Source organism: Notothenia coriiceps, unplaced genomic scaffold (genome assembly GCF_000735185.1).
Source record: "Notothenia coriiceps isolate Sejong01 unplaced genomic scaffold, NC01 NC01_scaffold00002655, whole genome shotgun sequence".
NCBI lineage: Eukaryota > Metazoa > Chordata > Actinopteri > Perciformes > Nototheniidae > Notothenia > Notothenia coriiceps.
The window spans coordinates 16,959-34,300 of NW_011335356.1; the positions used below are offsets into that span (position 1 = coordinate 16,959).

General features: G+C 39.3%; 1 protein-coding gene across 3 annotated transcripts; it reads left to right on the forward strand.

Annotated features, from left to right (window-relative positions):
* The first annotated feature begins 2,288 nt into the window (after positions 1–2,288).
* On the forward strand, positions 2,289–17,342 carry fli1rs (Fli-1 proto-oncogene, ETS transcription factor-related sequence). 3 transcript variants are annotated; one of them, XM_010765774.1, is made up of 10 exons: positions 2,289–2,437; positions 8,671–8,864; positions 9,992–10,161; positions 13,076–13,279; positions 13,968–14,045; positions 14,825–14,893; positions 15,051–15,113; positions 15,457–15,504; positions 15,754–15,840; positions 16,292–17,342. In XM_010765774.1, exons 1-10 carry the CDS (start codon positions 2,420–2,422, stop codon positions 16,813–16,815), a joined length of 1,455 nt encoding a protein of 484 aa, XP_010764076.1. In that variant the 5' UTR covers positions 2,289–2,419; the 3' UTR covers positions 16,816–17,342. The 3 variants fall into 3 exon arrangements, with proteins under 3 accessions (XP_010764076.1, XP_010764078.1, XP_010764077.1); XM_010765775.1 differs by lacking the exon at positions 2,289–2,437 and adding an exon at positions 2,676–2,941; XM_010765776.1 differs by lacking the exon at positions 15,754–15,840.

The following is a 17,342-nucleotide window of genomic DNA, read 5'->3' on the forward strand; positions in this document are numbered from 1 at the left end:
CTGACAGGCGGGACTCAATAACTGAGCCAATGTTTGGGTGCGGACGAAGTGCAGGCTTTTGAAATCAGAGCAGTCGGTTTCTAATTAGGTGGGAGGAAGAAAGAAAAAATCTCTGTATCTTTAGAAACCATTCGACACAACAATGGCCCGTAATTTTTTTTTTTTAAAACACAAGTACTTGCTGAAGAAAGTCTGAATCACGGCGTGAGTGGCTGCAGCAGATAAGGCCGACCCCAGGGCCTTGTATAAACAAACAACTACACACACACACACACACACACACACACACACACACACACACACACACACACACACACACACACACACACACACACAAATGTGCACGCACACACATCTGGAAAAGTGGAGCTGGGTGAAATCGTGCGCGTCGGTGGGAGACGGGAGTCGTGATTGGAGCCCCTCCTCAAGAAAAGGACATCGGGGGTAAGGTTACAAAACACGAAGTGATTAACAACCGTCTGCAGTCAACTATCAGGACTCCACCTGGGGTAACAGGGGGTTAAAGTAAACGGTCACGGAACAGTACAAACATCAACAAACTGTGGGAAATGTAAATAAAAATAAAAGTTGTAATGGCACACACTGGAGCAGTGGACGTTTCATGAAAACATGTTTTCGTGAAATAAAGTCATTGTTCATGCTAAAACTCGATTAAAACACTTACATCTTCCCTTATTGTCAGCACACAATGTTCCTGCATTAGAAACCTAAGTAGGCCTTTGTGTAAGTTGAGCAAAATGAGGTCATTTTAAAATTGTAAAAGTACTCGAGCCCTGTGACAGTATTAGGCCTATACAATGTATTTGATGGATTATTACTCCTCGTGCATTTTCTTTTTTACGAATGGATTATAATGACTCCTCCAGTGATTGTTCCATGAGTTTGTGAAACGTATTAAAATAATGACAAATGCCATCACAAAACCCCAAAGTTCCAAATGTTTGGACATTTTGGCTTATCTATAATCATATCTCTTCATATGTTTAGTTTGTAAAGTACATTTGCCGATATTTGTAGTAAAAAGTAAAATACTGTATTTTCCTCTGAAATGTCGTAAGTAAAAAGTACCATGAAAATACTTTTGTAAAAGTATCTAAAGTTTGTACTTAACTTCTGTACATTTACTATATTATATTCCACCACTGACTTTGCCCATGTTGAAGTAATGTAGTCTTGAAAACGTCAACAAGAATGTTGTCTTCACCTCAAGTAAAATGTATAAAATGACTCTTACTTTACAATTATTCAATCAATGAGCACTGAATGAAACAGGAAGTGTAATTAAAAACTGCTTAGTTGCTTTTGCACTTTTTATATCCTATAGACGGGAAGGAATTAATTGCTCTATTTCTGTTCTGATCTTTCTGTTTTTTAACTTAAATAGTTTGGCTTATTTGATGCTTAAGTACCTGCAGTATTCTGAATGCGTATCCTCTTGGTTGATTGTATTTGTTGGAAGATGCTGTGGATAAAATATAAATAATGTGTAATCTTTGAAGAAGGGAGTTGTCTAACATTTGGTTATTTTCAAGAACATTCATTAAGTTTAAGGCTAAGCTAAAATGTTATCAGGTCTGTCTCAAAACAACAGTTAGGTGACCAGCATTGAAACATGATTTACTTCCTGAATGTATTTCTCCTGTCCATGGCCTTTAAGAAATACACATCAATGTTAACCTCTGTTTGTGCACATATTCAAAATCTGAAGTTAATATAGGGCTCCAGCAGTTAGAGTTAGACACATCCCATGGGTATTTAGTGACAGTCTGCACTGCAGTTTCAATCTTATAAACTGTTGTGAATTGATTGGTACATACGCTGGTGTTTATTGTGCCATTTAAGCATGTATATGGCATGATATCTCCAAAAGTGCACATCTTGTAGAGATCTTCTTTTTTTTGTATCCACCAACACTATTTTGTTCTGACACTTTACAGGCTTTCAGTATTCAGCACCTTTTACTTTCACTTCTGTTTAACTATTGCAAAACACTAATCAAGTGTTGTTTTAAATGATATTAAGTATGTCATGTTTTCCAATGTCCACACATGAATCTGCTGCAACACACACAAACTAGCTTGTGTTTTGCCCTTCTGAGCAGTAAGTGACTGTTGTTTCATGAGAAGTAGTTTCAGAGCGGTGACTTCACTTCCCAATTTACAGAGAGAGAGAAAGAGAGAGAGAGAGAGAGAGAGAGAGAGAGAGGGGAGAGAGAGAGAGAGAGAGAGAGAGAAAACTTGTCATCCGGTTTTGGTCTGCGAGCAAAAAATTGTAACTGCAATGGTTTGCGCCATAGAGCCAATGCACCCCTGCATGCATTGAAGTGAGGTTAGAAGGCTTAATTATCTGCACCATTTATAAAAAACGACTAAATGACAAAGACTGCAAAGCTGCTGCAATGGACTGTACGATAAAGGTAAGTGTTTAATAGTTTTTTATGCTGCTGCTGTGGTGAAAATGACAGCCACCCACCAGCCCGCTGAGTGAGAGAGTCAAAGCGGTGATGCGAGCTCCCCACTCTTTCCTTCTTGTACAAAATTTCCTCTTCCTTCCCGTTCGTGGTTGTATGTCGGCTCTATAATAACACAACTAACCACTACATCTTTACACTCAGATAAAAACACTAATTGGTGGCCGGTTACACGCGTAAAAGAGGATTTCCAAAATCGTTTCAGTTTTTTTTTCTTCTGATTGATGTTTTACATGGGAGCTCACTATCCACGGAACCTCAACACATACACACAAATAACGCAGAGATAACTTAATATTTAGCAGGTTTACGAACTTTAACGAATAATTCGTGAATTAAAGGATGCTGGATTTAATTTGTGCGCACAAGGCATGCAGGTGTCACTGAAGGCGCCATGGATCAACTTAGTCCATTTTCAGCTGAGGAGGACTCATTTCCATCAGATGACTGGTATTTCACATTTTCTGTTTGAGTTATCCGGACAAACAAAACTCAGTAATTGTTTCATTTTCGTATCCTCTCTTAAATGCAAAAAGGCCTTCGTGTCAGAACCTCAAATCGAAATGCACTTTTTAATTAAAGTTAACGCTGAAAACTCTTCATTGCGCAACGAAAGAAAACAAAATGTTTATCTGATGGTGTCGGACACAAATTGCCTAAATACATGGCCTTATTTATGTTTCTTCATCGAATGTGGGTGTAATATACACTATTTGCCTGAAGGCTTTTATATTTATTGCTGCATTACAATGTAATTGTAATCTTCGGGAGAATCTTAAAGATGTTAACTAAATTCGTTTACTAAATCCCATGCGATGTTTAAAATGTGAAATAATTGGTTTTACATGACATTACCATAACGAAACATTTGATACGTCAACCAAAACTAAATGTCTTATTCAGCCAATTGTAACAAGAGGAAATGCATTTAATTATAAAAGTTCTCAGTGGTTTGAGGAACTATTATTGTACCATACTTGTGTCTCTCTTGTTTAGTTTCCAAAAAATATGTCTATGAAAGCATTTTAGTTAAGTTCATTATTTGTACATTATTTTCCTTCATAGAAAAATAGCAACTTACGGTCCTTTGCAGGAAAAGGAGGACATCCTGTTACCAAAGCTTAAATAATTAATGTAGTCCTTTAAAAGTGTATCTATTTAATGTTTTAGTTTGTTTAAATGCTGGACCATATTCAGAATTATCAGTTAAAAACATAATCATTCAGATAATGAGTCTCCTGTACTGTGTCGCAGCAGATTGTTTGTATGAGGTTATTTTAAGTATAATTTATTGCTGCAAACGGGAGCACTTGTCAGGTGTCGTTATCTGAACTCAGCAGGCTTCCTGTCAGAAACCTCAGACTTTCCGCACACATTTCCGCTCAGTGAACTAGAAAAAAAAATGGTGAAAAGGCAACAAAGCCTCTCCTGGAAGAAACGAAGTGGTCAAACTAAGGCGTTGCATTGTCCAAACTCCACATTGTCCCCTCAGAGAGTCTGGGAGGTGCAGGAGGCTGTCTGCGGCCTGCAGGTCTGAGATCAGCCAGGCCCGACCTGTGGAAACCGCAGCGTGTTTTTGTAGCACAAAGTGCAGCTGCTCAGGCCTTTGCAAAATCAGCTTAGCTTTTACTTCTGCTTTTTGCCACTTGCCTCAGACATGGCGAGCACGGAGGGCTGTGCCTTTGCACAACTTGATCTCTGGCCTGTTACTGAAGGCTACACCTTGTTTTAGAAGAGTTTCGTTTCATTTTATATTCTCCCATAGCCTTGAGAGGAGTTGACAGATTAAAATATCCTATCTGGAAGCCATTTTGCTAACAGGAGCTCAGTGACATTTAAAAACGTTTTTAATGTCTAGAAGCACATACAAAATAAGGCTGGAAGAAAGAACAGACCAAGGAATCATTACGTTATTATTATAAAGCCTGTAAATGATTCTACTGATCAGTTAATCTAAATTGAAAAATATATCTGTGCTTGTTTCACCAAATATTTAAATATCCATTAATCCAAAAAGGAATTGTACAGGATGGACCAAAATAGCATGGATGAAATCAGCATTATGAGGCTGCAGTGCACTTCAAATGTAGGAGGGATGATAATGCCACAAACATATGGCACCAAATCAACCTTTTAAACACTTAAACTATCAAAGTAATTGGTGTTTCCAAACCTGACTCTAAATACAAATCATAGTTGATGTAATAGATGTTCTCTAAATCCTTGGTTGCAGTGGTTCCCAACCTTTTTGACTTGAAGCCCCTTTAAACAAAGCAAGTGTGTTCTTGTGATCAAACAACAAAGAACTCTCCCAATTGTTTTATTTCAATGTGTAGTACAGCTCTATAGGAACATTTTAAATGAAGTAACAAGAAAAAAAGGGAAAGATTAGAAAGAAAAATGTAAAAACATTCTGTGCAGCAGTAAGGTTTTGTTATCTGCTTTCCTACGTTGCTAGTATTTGGTGTTTCCTCAGATTTATCCTTTCACCAGTTGAGAGCACCTGGATTTAGAGCTAACAACTATATTATTTTATCTGATCATGTGATTGACAGCATATTTATTTGCAACTGTTTTGTATGTCGCCAATTTATAAATCCATAAAGCAAGAAATGTAAGGTTCAAGTTAATCAAATGAGAAAAAAAGTTATATTTGTTGTGCAAACATTGTAGAAAATGCAATCACTTCCTTGTTTTTACTCTTGGTAAGACAACATAAAAAAATGTTATGTAATTAATAAGCAGGTCAGTCAATTCTGAAAATAGTTGCAGCCCATTTACCAGATAGGCTACAGCCATAGGCTAAAATAGGTCACTCAAGCTGCTGCTCTACCTACAAATACAAAATCATATCTCAAAATGTTTTTGAGCACATTTTATCTAATTAAATCAAAATCCATGGCATTCAAATTAGGAGCTTTTGAGCTTTAAAACACTACAACCCCCCTCCATGTCTGATTCATTACATGACTGTCAGTTATTTATAATTTCATTCCTGGTGTCTTGTAATATCCCTTTTGATATATCACTGAAAAAATACTTTAAATAGGTAGAATCCTATAGTTTGAGCTGGAGCTGTTAGGGTTAATCAAGTAATACAAGTCAGGCCAGAATTATACTAAGGATTTGCCTTTTTCTGCAGTTAATCTAAAAAGTTATTTAATACGGATCTAAGAAGAATGAACGTCCATTTCGTAAACATCACACTCTCTTGGTTTGGGCAAGACTGCATGATGCAACCTGCAGAGCTGCTGACTTAAAGTAAAAAGTTTCCATGCAGTATTTCATGTTTGGAACGAATCAAAAGGTGTTCAAGTGTTTACTAACACACCGAACAAAACATTTTAGGACATCGAGGCACAAGCAAAGTGTCATTAGGGTCATGTTTTTTAAAAGTTGTTCTGTGTCACTGAGCAACAAGCTGAAACACATTGAACAGGAAGTCAGTTGTGGCATTAGCGGTCAGGCCACATTTTGGTATATTTGTATCAGTGTGCAGAGAGAGAGGGAGCGAGCGCAAGGGGAAGATAAAGAAAGAGCGGGAGTGTGTGTGTGTGTGTGTGTGTGTGTGTGTGTGTGTGTGTGTGTGTGTGTGTGTGTGTGTGTGTGTGTGTGTGTGTGTGTGGTGTGTTGTGAAAGCATGAGCATGTCACTAAATGTACTGAACTGAAAAGTTGAGCTGCCTCCGATAATATCAACAGTTTGAGCGTTGAGTACCAAAAACAAGTCAAACATAATACATTTAACCATCTCTATTAAAAGTATTAACCATCATGGCTTTGCATGAGAATCTGCTGTCAGTTGTCTGTTTTATCAGCCGACTGTTTCACTTCTGCACAGAGAAATGGGGCTCTGAAGCCACCCAGTGTGAGAGGAAGGCCGGGGAAAACAGAACAACATGCCAGAAGTAAAACAAAGCAATCAGCTGAAGGAGAAGAAAACAGGGCGTGCGGTCAAAAGAAAGCTGAGCAGGACAATATGAAGTCCTGTGAAACACTTCTGTCACATGACAAAATGCATTTAACATATATTCATTCTAGCATTTAGTTAGCGTGGAAAATAATTTGCATCTAACATATCGACATCATTTATAGCCCTAAGCCTAACATTTAAAGCTGAATTCAGCCCATTTCATAAATACAATGTTGTGTCCTGTGGGGGGATAATGGATATGTTAAAGATTGTTGTAAGCATATTTTGTTGCTCAAAGTCTGATAAATTGCCTCAAGTGATGTCACTTAAGTCAGCGTCTGTTGGGGGACAGTGCGTGTAAAAAGAAAAAGCGTGGTGTGGAGTTAGAAAGAAGTGAGCTCACACTCTGTAGGCGTCTTCTCATCTCTACTTTCATCTAAATGAACTACTTCTAACTCATCACACCCAATATTTGCATGTTTTGGCGACGTTCTGTGATGAAGGCCGCAAGCTTTAACAAGTAAGAAAACATTTATAGATCAAAAAAGGCCATCTGTACAATGTTAAATCCTTTCATTTACAACATAACATTTAATATGTTTTTAGAATATTTGTCTCTTAAATCTTGAGGAACTAATAGGAGTTCATGTTTGTTCAATGTAAAGTGTAACAATGTATTTTAAACTATCTTCAACTTGTGCTTGCTATAAAAAAGGTCGTACCATTTACACAGCAGCAAATACTCAATTCAGCAGTGGGGTGCTGAGATCTCACACTGCTGACTTCTCTATCAGTTCATCTGCAGCTTCGAGGAAATGCCAAACTGTGTGCCATGCATTAAGATGTGGTTTACAATGCTCAGGCAGCAATTGAGCTAAAAAAAAAACACACACAGGCAAAAAACAAACAAAACGAAAAAACACAATGCAAAGGCGGCACTTCAATCAGGGCTATAGTCTTCTTGCTGTCCAATGAACCCGACCCCCTCTCCTCCCGTGACCACAGGCCTTTGGGGTTGTTTTCCAGCTTTAAAATGACCCACATTTTTACACTGTGCCCCCTCCTCTACCATTTCCTCTCCCTTGGCCTGTGCCAAAAGGTTCCTCTGCACATGGCGGCCAGGTTTCCTGTAGGCCACTGAAAAAGCACGGCACTGACGTACGAGGTCCAAAGACAATGCTCAACTCCTCTAAACAAACACGCACTTGCACCCACTTAGACTGCATCACACATGCACACACTTAATGTGAGCAGCAGACAGAACAACAGGTCCGGTGTTTGCCCCCCCCCCCTGTGCGTGGGATGAAAGTGGCATCTCAGGGGTGGTTTTGAGGCCTCGCTGAAGGTGCTAAACGCAGGAAGACTGACTTAAATCTCGATTAAACTCCACCTTGAGCCAACACCCCTCCCTCCCCTGTAACCCCAATCCTAACGACAAAATAAAACTGTGGTTACTGAAGTTAAAGAGTAGACAGTCTCCTGACTACTTGAACAGTTTACTTCTGATTTCACTCCTATATGGTGTGATAACCTCCTAAGTATCTCCAATGTTGTTTAGATTAAACACACCACTGAATCTTTAGCAAAGCCAGGGTTAGTGTTGCAGAGGTATTTGGGGTGTATGATAAGAAAGCAGAGATCTGCCAGTTTGAATCTTTACACACTTTAAGAGCAAACGTGAAATGGTCCAAACTCTGAAAATCTACTATTCAAGTTCTTCAGAGCAAGTCAATTTAAGAGCTCTGCTGATAACAAGTCAGTTTGTACAATGACAATTATAGGGGACAAAATACAAAAAGAACAACACATTAAAATCCCCAAGAACTGGCAACAAATCATCTTTATAGTTCAACTTCATTACAATGTTTCATGAATGAAAATAAATATAGCAAGATGGAGAAATGAATTCTTCTATCATTATTATATCCTCTCCTAACTATAATGACTCAGAACCAAATCCTCTAACAAAAAGGGATAACAGTTTGTCCTTCAATATACTTTTAGGATATTTCTTTACCTCTCCATTAAGACTGAGCCTTACACAAGTTAAAGTGGTTATGCCCAGTGTAAATAACAACTTTATTATAACACTTCTCTATTGATTGGTTGTGCTGTTACTATAAATTCTATATCTCTAGTGGCTGATGAAGCTTCACTTCTGTTCACTGAAGCATTAGCTTAGTCTGTATATGGAAAATCTCACTTTCCACAGGTTGTGACCCGGCACATTAATGGCAGACGGTGACCGGTGTTGCTCTGTTTGACAGGAAGCGCTATCAGTGGTGAGTGAGGATCAGCCCATATTCGAGCCGCCCTACACCGCAGTGCACATGAAGGCCGAGATGACATCGCCCGGCGCGTTCAGCCAGGCCTCGAAGAGTCCCGAGCCCACCGAGCCCGAGTGGGGCGGGTCAGCAGCTCAGAACCCTGGGAAAAGAGGCGAACACGTCAATGGCACCAGGTGAGTCAGAGGGGCCGAGGCCACAGGGGTCCCAAGTTCCCGAAATATGTGACTATAGATTTGTCATGGTGCGTTTCAGCATCTGGGTTTTTCCACACCCTAAAACTGTTTGTTTATTGTTCTCCAAATTTAACAATGAGTCTTGTTTTCCTTAAACATCCATTATGCTTATGGTGCTTATGTTTGAATGTCAAATGTGGGTGTTTTTAAAAGAATCATTACGGAAACGGTTGGTGGAAAGTAATCTAGTAAAAGCATGCATTTTGAGCTACTGGTACTTTTAAGATCTCAATGTTATGCTATTAAAACTTGTTTGTGATGTTTAGATGTTACCAGTATCTCTCCAGAGTAAGCATTTACATTTAAAAAAAGCATAAAATACCATAGATTGCTAAAAATTTGACAAGCGGTTCCCAACCCTTTTTCGTGTGACCCCTCACAAAGAATGGGTCTCATTGTGGTCCCATATCATTTTTCAGAAGATTGAGTTGTTAGAAGTTAAAATAATCAATTTTCCCAACAAAAAAGAATTAATAAAGTTGTTTATTTTCTTATTAGTTATTTAACTTTTCATGTTTTGGCTGATAATGCTTAAATTATAATCAGTGTTAATGTAGATAGAAATGACTCCACCTTGAGCACTTACAACATTAAAATGCCATAAGACTATTTATTCAAATGATGTCATACTTGTATATGATATCAGTCACAGGGGCCGTCTTCCTGCATGATGAGTATTTTTACTCATAATACTTTTGTATTCTTACTAAAGTAAAACAGTACTTCTTTCCACTGCTGCTATGTAGAAAAATAAAAACTCAGTGCTCATACAGGTTGGATCAACAGAAGTTACTTGGTGTAAATGTTTAAAACAACTTATCTCTACGTGTTGATTTCAAACAGTTTTAAGACTTAATCTTTCTTCTGTCAGCTACAGATACTGGCAAACAGAGCAAGAGGAAATAGCCTTGTATCAACAAAAAGTGTGAAATCTATTTTCAGATTAGTAACAATAACACGTCTCATCATATGAAATGATTCAATAAGTTATATGAGAGGATACATGGGAGTGTTGTGACTCTAAATAACATTGAAAGGTTTAAACTTTTCTCTTCCTTCCGTTTAAGCCGTGAGTCCCCTGTGGACTGCAGCGTCGTCAACAAGCGCTCCAGACACATGAGCAACGACGGGGCCCCGATGCCGTACCAGGCCTCGTATCCGGAGCCCCGCGTGAGCCCACAGACGGCAACCCCCCCCAGCAGCGCCACAGAGGAGAAGAGGGTCATCGTGCCAGCAGGTGAGTCACTTTACCTCCATCAGCCTCCATCCTCACAAGACCAATACCACTAGAGCTGTCACACACGGAGCTTGTGCAACATCAATGACTCAATCAAAGATGAACAAAGCGTTTTCCGCCAAACTACTACACTACTCTCCAGTGGCACAGATAAACAATAGCTTACATTGGAAAACATATAATTGGTTTTAAGAAGGGGATTAACTTTGAGTCCATTTTTAGCTTTTGGAAATCCTCTTCAAAGTCTGAAAATTCCAACTAGCAATACTCACTTGTTTTCATCCCATGAAAAGACCAAAACCAGAGAAATTCTTAAACCAAACAGTATTACCTGTCTCCAAGGTCTGATACATAGAGCTCAATTGTTTTCCAAATCCATAACAAAACCACCAATCCTAGTACAAGCAGTACTATTGCTGTAAATACTTGATGTATTTTAATCCACAGCTGAATATAGTCCAAAACATTTACTTGTATTCCTGTTTGAGTTACTGTTAAACTACAGTGCATATCTCTTTCAGGAAGCCGTTTAAAAACATGAAACTAAAGATTCTCATCTTTATTAGGAATGAATGAGCTTGGGGCTGAGTGTCAAAGGAAGTCAGCCAGCTTAGAGACAGTAATGCATCTTTATGTGATCTGTTGACAGTAGGGGAAAGTGTAGAATAACATCAGCCGTATCCATCAAAACAGAATATCCTTAAGTTGAATAAGAATGTGTCTCTAAAGGTAACATTTGTCCCAAAACATAAAATAACACCAGTCGAAGTTAAAAGACCTTATTTTTAAATAGATGATCTGAAGAAAGTTTTCTACAGCTGAACTGTGAGCAGTGGACTTCCCTTTTTCTTTGCAGAATAAAAGCACTGACACACAACTTGGAGTAAAGGCAGTGGTGTGTCACTGCTAACCGAGTAGTCACAGTTAGGATTTAGACAACTTGCGCTTAGTCCATTTCATCCTCACTATGAATCAGTGGTCTAGCCATCTAAAAATTAACCTGGCGACATATTTTAGGATCCCATCGTCCTTAGAGACTCATTTATAGCATATCAAAGCAGAACGTTTCAGTGAGTCAGACTCTCTGGAGGGATCCCAGACGTGCTCCGGAGGCATGCAGTGAACAATTTAAAACTCAGCTCTTTGAAAACCGAAGAGAATCTTCAATGAGTCAACAGCACCGGGACATTTTGCTTCATAATTCACGGATGTTGCATCACAGTGGCATGTGTTCACCAAGGACAATCAGGACATGAGGGTGTGGTGGCTCCTGCCTAATATTACGGGCAATTTACAGTCATTGTGTGCTAGTGGAAATTAGCTTACCGTCCTGAATCTGATAAATAATATCACAATGCTGTAACAAGGCATTGAGTTCAACTCTTATTCAAATGTGGATATGAAAAGCGACAAATCTTAAATTGCCCCCTTGTTCACATAAACACGGTCAGTGTTGTCAAAACCACCACAAATAACAATATATTTGTATCTTTCCTGAAGGCTCAGGGGCTGTGCGCAGCTCAGCATTAACCGTTGGTATTTGTTTACTTCCTGTTATCTTTGGGGATATAGTTGGCGGAAGAGGTGGCCTATGGAGAGCCGGGCAAGACATACAAAACAAGAAAAACACTATTTATTAACAGTAAATGTAACTTCAAATTGTATGTGTCAATCTGTTTTTGACATTGCATTAAAACACATTTTTTAATGAAGGCCCTTGAAGATATTTTAAAAAGATGTAATAAAACAAAAGCTGAAAAACATTTTCTGAAACAAAAAAATATGAATGGATCACAAAAAAAAGTTTGACAAAACATGCATCAATTTTTACAGATTGAGTACTTGAGTTCTTATAATAAGACTGATTGTCCACAAACCTTTCAATAACAAAGACGTTTAAAAAAAAATTGTATTTAAAAAAAAAAAAGGAAAAAAAACGGTCTCATGATTACATTGACTTCCTCTCTCTTATTGTACAGAAACATTCACGAGTTCAAATATTATTCATGTTTAAAATGGAAGTGCTTAGTCACACTTGAAACTGAAAAAGCACATTGGAGCATAAAAAAAAATATATATATATTAAAAAAAATCCACTTCTAAGCAAACTGTACGGCTCCTCTTCATTCAACAACTATCAGAGCAATCTACTACCAGAGCCATCTACTACCAGAGCCATCTACTTACATTTAGAATCGCAGATAGTATGCTGAAACTTTAAGCCAGCTAAAATAATATTAATCCCTTTAAAATAACAAAAGTCTTCTAATCAGTCTTCTATCACTAAAAAATATATTAGAAAGCTGCAGCTGATTCAGAACACCGCTGCTCCAGTCCTCACTAACACTAAGAAAGTGGATCACATCCCCGTCAAGAATAGATTTCAAAATACTGCTGCTGGTTTATAAAGCTGAATGGTTTAGGCCCAAAATACATTTCTGACCTCCTGCTAAATTGAACCATCCAGAACTCTCAGGTCTTCAGGGACTGGTCAGCTTTCTGTCCCCAGAGTCAGAACTAAACCTGGAGAAGCAGCGTTTAGTTGTTATGCTCCAAATATCTGGAACAAACTCCCAGAAACCTGCAGGTCCGCTGCAACTCTGACTACTTTTAAATCCAGGCTGAAGACTTTTCTTTTTATCGCTGCTTTTAATTGAACTATTCATATCTTAGACTGCACTGTAACTTTTATCCATGTTTTCTTTCTTTTAATGTTTATTTGATTATCTTTTCTTTTTAATGACTGATTTTAAATGCCATTTTCTTATTGTCTTTCATTTTTTGTAAAGCACTTTGAATTGCCTTGTGTTGAAAGGTGCTATATAAATAAACTTGCGATGCCTTAACATTGTGAGGCGTTATTATACCTCATTACCTGGAGTCTTTTCTGATCATTGTGTGCTTCTGATGCCAGATCCAGAGGTTTGGACACAGGACCACGTGAGGCAGTGGCTGGACTGGGCAATAAAGGAGTACGTCCTGGAGGAAGTGGACGTCATGCTCTTCCAAGCGCTGGACGGCAAGGCCCTTTGCAAGATGACCAAGGAAGACATGATGCGTCTCACGTCGGCCTACAACGCAGACATCCTGCTCTCACACCTCAGTTACCTCCGGCAGAGTAAGATCTCGCCCTCTCCCTTTAGCTGATAACATTGTTCTGTTCTCCTCGTCTAACTCAACAATGTACGAAGGGTTTTCATTGTTCTATTGTCCCATATTTTACTCGTATGTAAGCAGGATCAGAAATAAATTCAGGTAAAGACATGAAGCACTGATTGACAATTAACATACTACTCAACCGTTTAATTAGTTGGTTGATTAGGCAAAAAATTAAATATTTGCCTTTTAGGATTTGCCACTTTTATCTTTGTACAGTTCAATGTTTTGGACTGTAACGTTTGTCATTATGTTTACTGAATTGTGTCTTCAGGAAGTGTTGTGACCTCTTCCTCTTTGCTAACACACTTCCTGTGTTTTGCATACAATATGTCATCATGTTTTCTTATACGTGCCGCATTACATCATTTTGCAGCGTTTTTGCTTCTGCAAATCAGTGTCACAAATGCAGCTAAAGAAGGCACCATGTTTTTTCCAATTTTCAAAGTAACGTTACGATATACAAGGGGGTGGACGAAATAACAGCAACATCTTATAATATAATACAAGTCCAATCAACAACGCTCCTGTCTTTCAAAGCCTTTGACGGCTATCTTTACTTTCAAAATACTAATCCTGATACATTTTGTTATGGCATGATTGATTTCAGGTGTATATCCATTTACTTAACATTTATTTTTTTACTTCAGGTAGCCCTACGTTCTCTTACTCCACAACTCCGACCAACACCACACCGCCTCAACAACCCAGACTACAGGTGAAAGCAGGTGAGATCATCCACGCTCCAATTCAAAAAGTGTTGGCTTCTCTGCTTGTGTAGTGCTTCAAATCTGATCGTTATTATGAAGCAGATTATGTTTTGTTGTTAATATATTTATGATTTATAAAAGGATTATGAGCAAACAGTTACGAGAATTCACTTTCAACTCCAGTAGGACTAAAAGACTACCTGCATGATTTTAATACATAACAAATATTCTCTTCAAATCTGAAAGTAACTTAATTGTTTTATTTAATGTTTTTATTTTCCCCGTTAGTCACACTGTTGAGACCCGTTTGAGTGTTTCTGGGTGTGAGACATCAGGCTCACATTCTCAAACCACTCACAAAGCAAGAGTTGATTTGAATGACACTTGACAGATTAAGGGATTTAAAAAGAATGGGTGAAGTTTCAGAACCGGCTTACATAGTTTCACGAGTCAAAATAGTTATTTGGCACAACACTGGCCTCAGTTGACAAAACTTTGATGAGTCCAAAACTCAACAGCCAGTTTCAGACAGGAAACAGCTGCACAGGCGCAGGAAATGGGGGGTATGGGTCCTGCTCCTGGGACACAATTCACAATCTTGTGGCGACAGGGGTGGCCCGAACAAAAGAAACTTTTTGGGTCATCTTCAGACCTCCAAGCTCTTATTGTCTTGGTCTTCATTTACCCACGTCCTTCCTGCTATAGCTGAGCCATCCCACTATCCACTTCAAAGCCAATTTGACGCCACGTGCCAGCCAAAGTCTGGTCTCATCACTGTTGTGTTTGTGTGTGTGCAGAGAGCGGTTTTGATGAGATCAGCTGCAGGGGCAGTTGGCCGGCAAACAACATGAGCGCAGTGCCAAAAGGTAAGACAACAAAACACAGGGACGATATGAAACTAATGATCATGATAAGTGTTTTCATGCATGAACTACTGATTTCACATGGAGGTTTAACAATAAAAACTAGGTCACAACTGAGTATCGAAGCACTTCACATCAATACTTTTATTGTTACTTGTAGGTCCCTCCATGGAGCACCAACACAGCTCAAGAGTTACAGAGCCCGCTCCAAGAATTGTCCAAGGTATGTAGGCCACATTTTTATTTAATTATCTTTAAGCAGATATTGGAAATCACATAAAGCTAGTCCAGTCAAGCTCCCAATGTTTCCAAAGATTGGAGATAACAGGATGTGTCTGCTTAGCATGCTTCTATGCAAACACAATGCTTTCCATAATTAAGCAGGTATTATGTTCAGCATCAAAGTTGTAAACATGTTCAAGCTGAAACCCAAAGTGCGAGTTTAAATCTGAAAAGGAGTTACATGTACTTTTTTTTATATGTAAGCTATGTGTTTAATATTTCCCTCCATCCAAAGGGGCTTTAACGATGTTGAAATAAAAAAAAATGCCTTTTTTTCTTTCCAGACCCATATCAGACATTAGGGCCCATCAGCAGTCGACTAGCCAACCCAGGTAAGAATCTAAAGCACCAAAAGATCAAACTAACGAGAATTACACAAATGAGGCCTTTACACTGTATGCTTTGGCAACATGAGAAGAAAGCAAGCAAGGGCTGGCACACATGCACTTAATTTCCCGAATGGACATTTTAAACTTCAAGCAACACCTGTTGTTCCAGCAGAATTGCATCACGCTTACACTGAAACAAAATCTGGCTTCCCTCTCACCAAAATGACTGTTTGCCTTGCTGTTTCCTCACAGAAGGCCAAGCCCTCAGCTCGTCCAAGAACCGAACAGGCAAACAAAGTCCGTTCAAGCTCCCTGACCCCAGCGCTCACAGGCCTGTGGGTAGGTTTCTGCCCCGATGTCTGTCCCTTTTTCCAAGCCACGCAGTGAAAAGGTCACATTTAGTGGAATACAAATATAAGCCGACTATATGATGTCATCGTAGTACTAGGAAAGAAAACGGTCCACTCAAAAATCCTAATTTCTTTGTAAAAAAAAATATATAACTGAGGTGCTGTCCGAGGTCCTGGAATAACTGGATGCATTAAGTGGAGTTTTGTTTGTTTCCTGCTTTCCTGGAAACTGTATTACTAACGTTAAGGCGAACTAGTGGTCATGGATTTTCATTTGCTCAGGGTTGATCACATCCTTCAAAAATGTTTCAATATTAAGTATCAATCACTTAGAAACAAACATTGAACACATCCACGAGTGGTATTGTTCACATGTTCTGCCTTTGTGTGACAATCCAATGAAGTCAGAATACATTATTTAACTCCATTTCTCCTCCCAGGTTCGGGGCAGATCCAGCTGTGGCAGTTCCTGCTGGAGCTGCTGTCCGACAGCGGCAACTCCGGCATCATCACCTGGGAGGGAACCAACGGCGAGTTCAAGATGACCGACCCGGACGAGGTGGCCAAGCGTTGGGGAGAGCGCAAGAGCAAGCCCAACATGAACTATGACAAGCTGAGCCGCGCTCTGCGCTACTACTATGACAAGAACATCATGACTAAGGTGCACGGCAAGCGCTACGCATACAAGTTTGACTTCCAAGGCATCTCGCAGGCGCACCAGAATCACTCAGCGGAGGGGGGGATTGTTAAGTACCAGACTGAGATGCCTTACGCCCAGCCCTACCACAGCCACCAGCCCAAAATGAACTTCATGGGTGGCCATCCTGCACCAATGCCAGTGTCTCCAGGCAACTTTTTCAGCGCTCCATCGCCGTACTGGAACTCTCCAAACAGCCCCATCTATCCTGGGTCAGCCATGACCAGACATCCCGCCACCCACTCCCACCTGAGCTCGTACTACTGAGGAGGATTCATTTCACACCTGGACGAGACCACATGAAAGAGGAACCCGAACGAGTAGATACAAAAAAGACAGCAACTCCACCCAGGATGCACCTGAGCTGAACCCTGTCTGAAAAGGAAGGTGAAATGACGCTACGGCCTGTTTATATAAAAGGACATTAAGATGTCATCTTTGTCACATTCCTTCTTTAAAGTGGACAAGACATGAGGGTTAGTTAACGGAGGAAGGGAACATCTTTTTTAAGTTCCAACTTTTTTAATGAATATACTGATGACACACTGTATTAACGGTTATTCAAATGATATTAAACCAAGTTTATTTTGTAAGTACCTTGTTTAATTTGTAAAGTCATAGCATTTACTGTGTGAATGGCATAACTGTATTTTCAATTATAAAAAGGTTGAAGCTGCCGCTATCCCATTCAATGACCTGACATTTGTAAAAGAATTTGTACAGAATGATGGTTAAGAAGCAATATAACATTTACTCACGATGTAAAGCTAATAAATGATGCTTGTATCTGGAAA

Excerpts from the sequence above, each read along its gene's own strand:
- fli1rs (XM_010765774.1), top strand. Across the intron at positions 14,046-14,824 it reads CAGACTACAGGTGAAAGCAG|AGAGCGGTTTTGATGAGATC; the intron begins GTGAGATCATCC and ends GTGTGTGTGCAG. Across the intron at positions 15,505-15,753 it reads CAGTCGACTAGCCAACCCAG|AAGGCCAAGCCCTCAGCTCG; the intron begins GTAAGAATCTAA and ends GTTTCCTCACAG.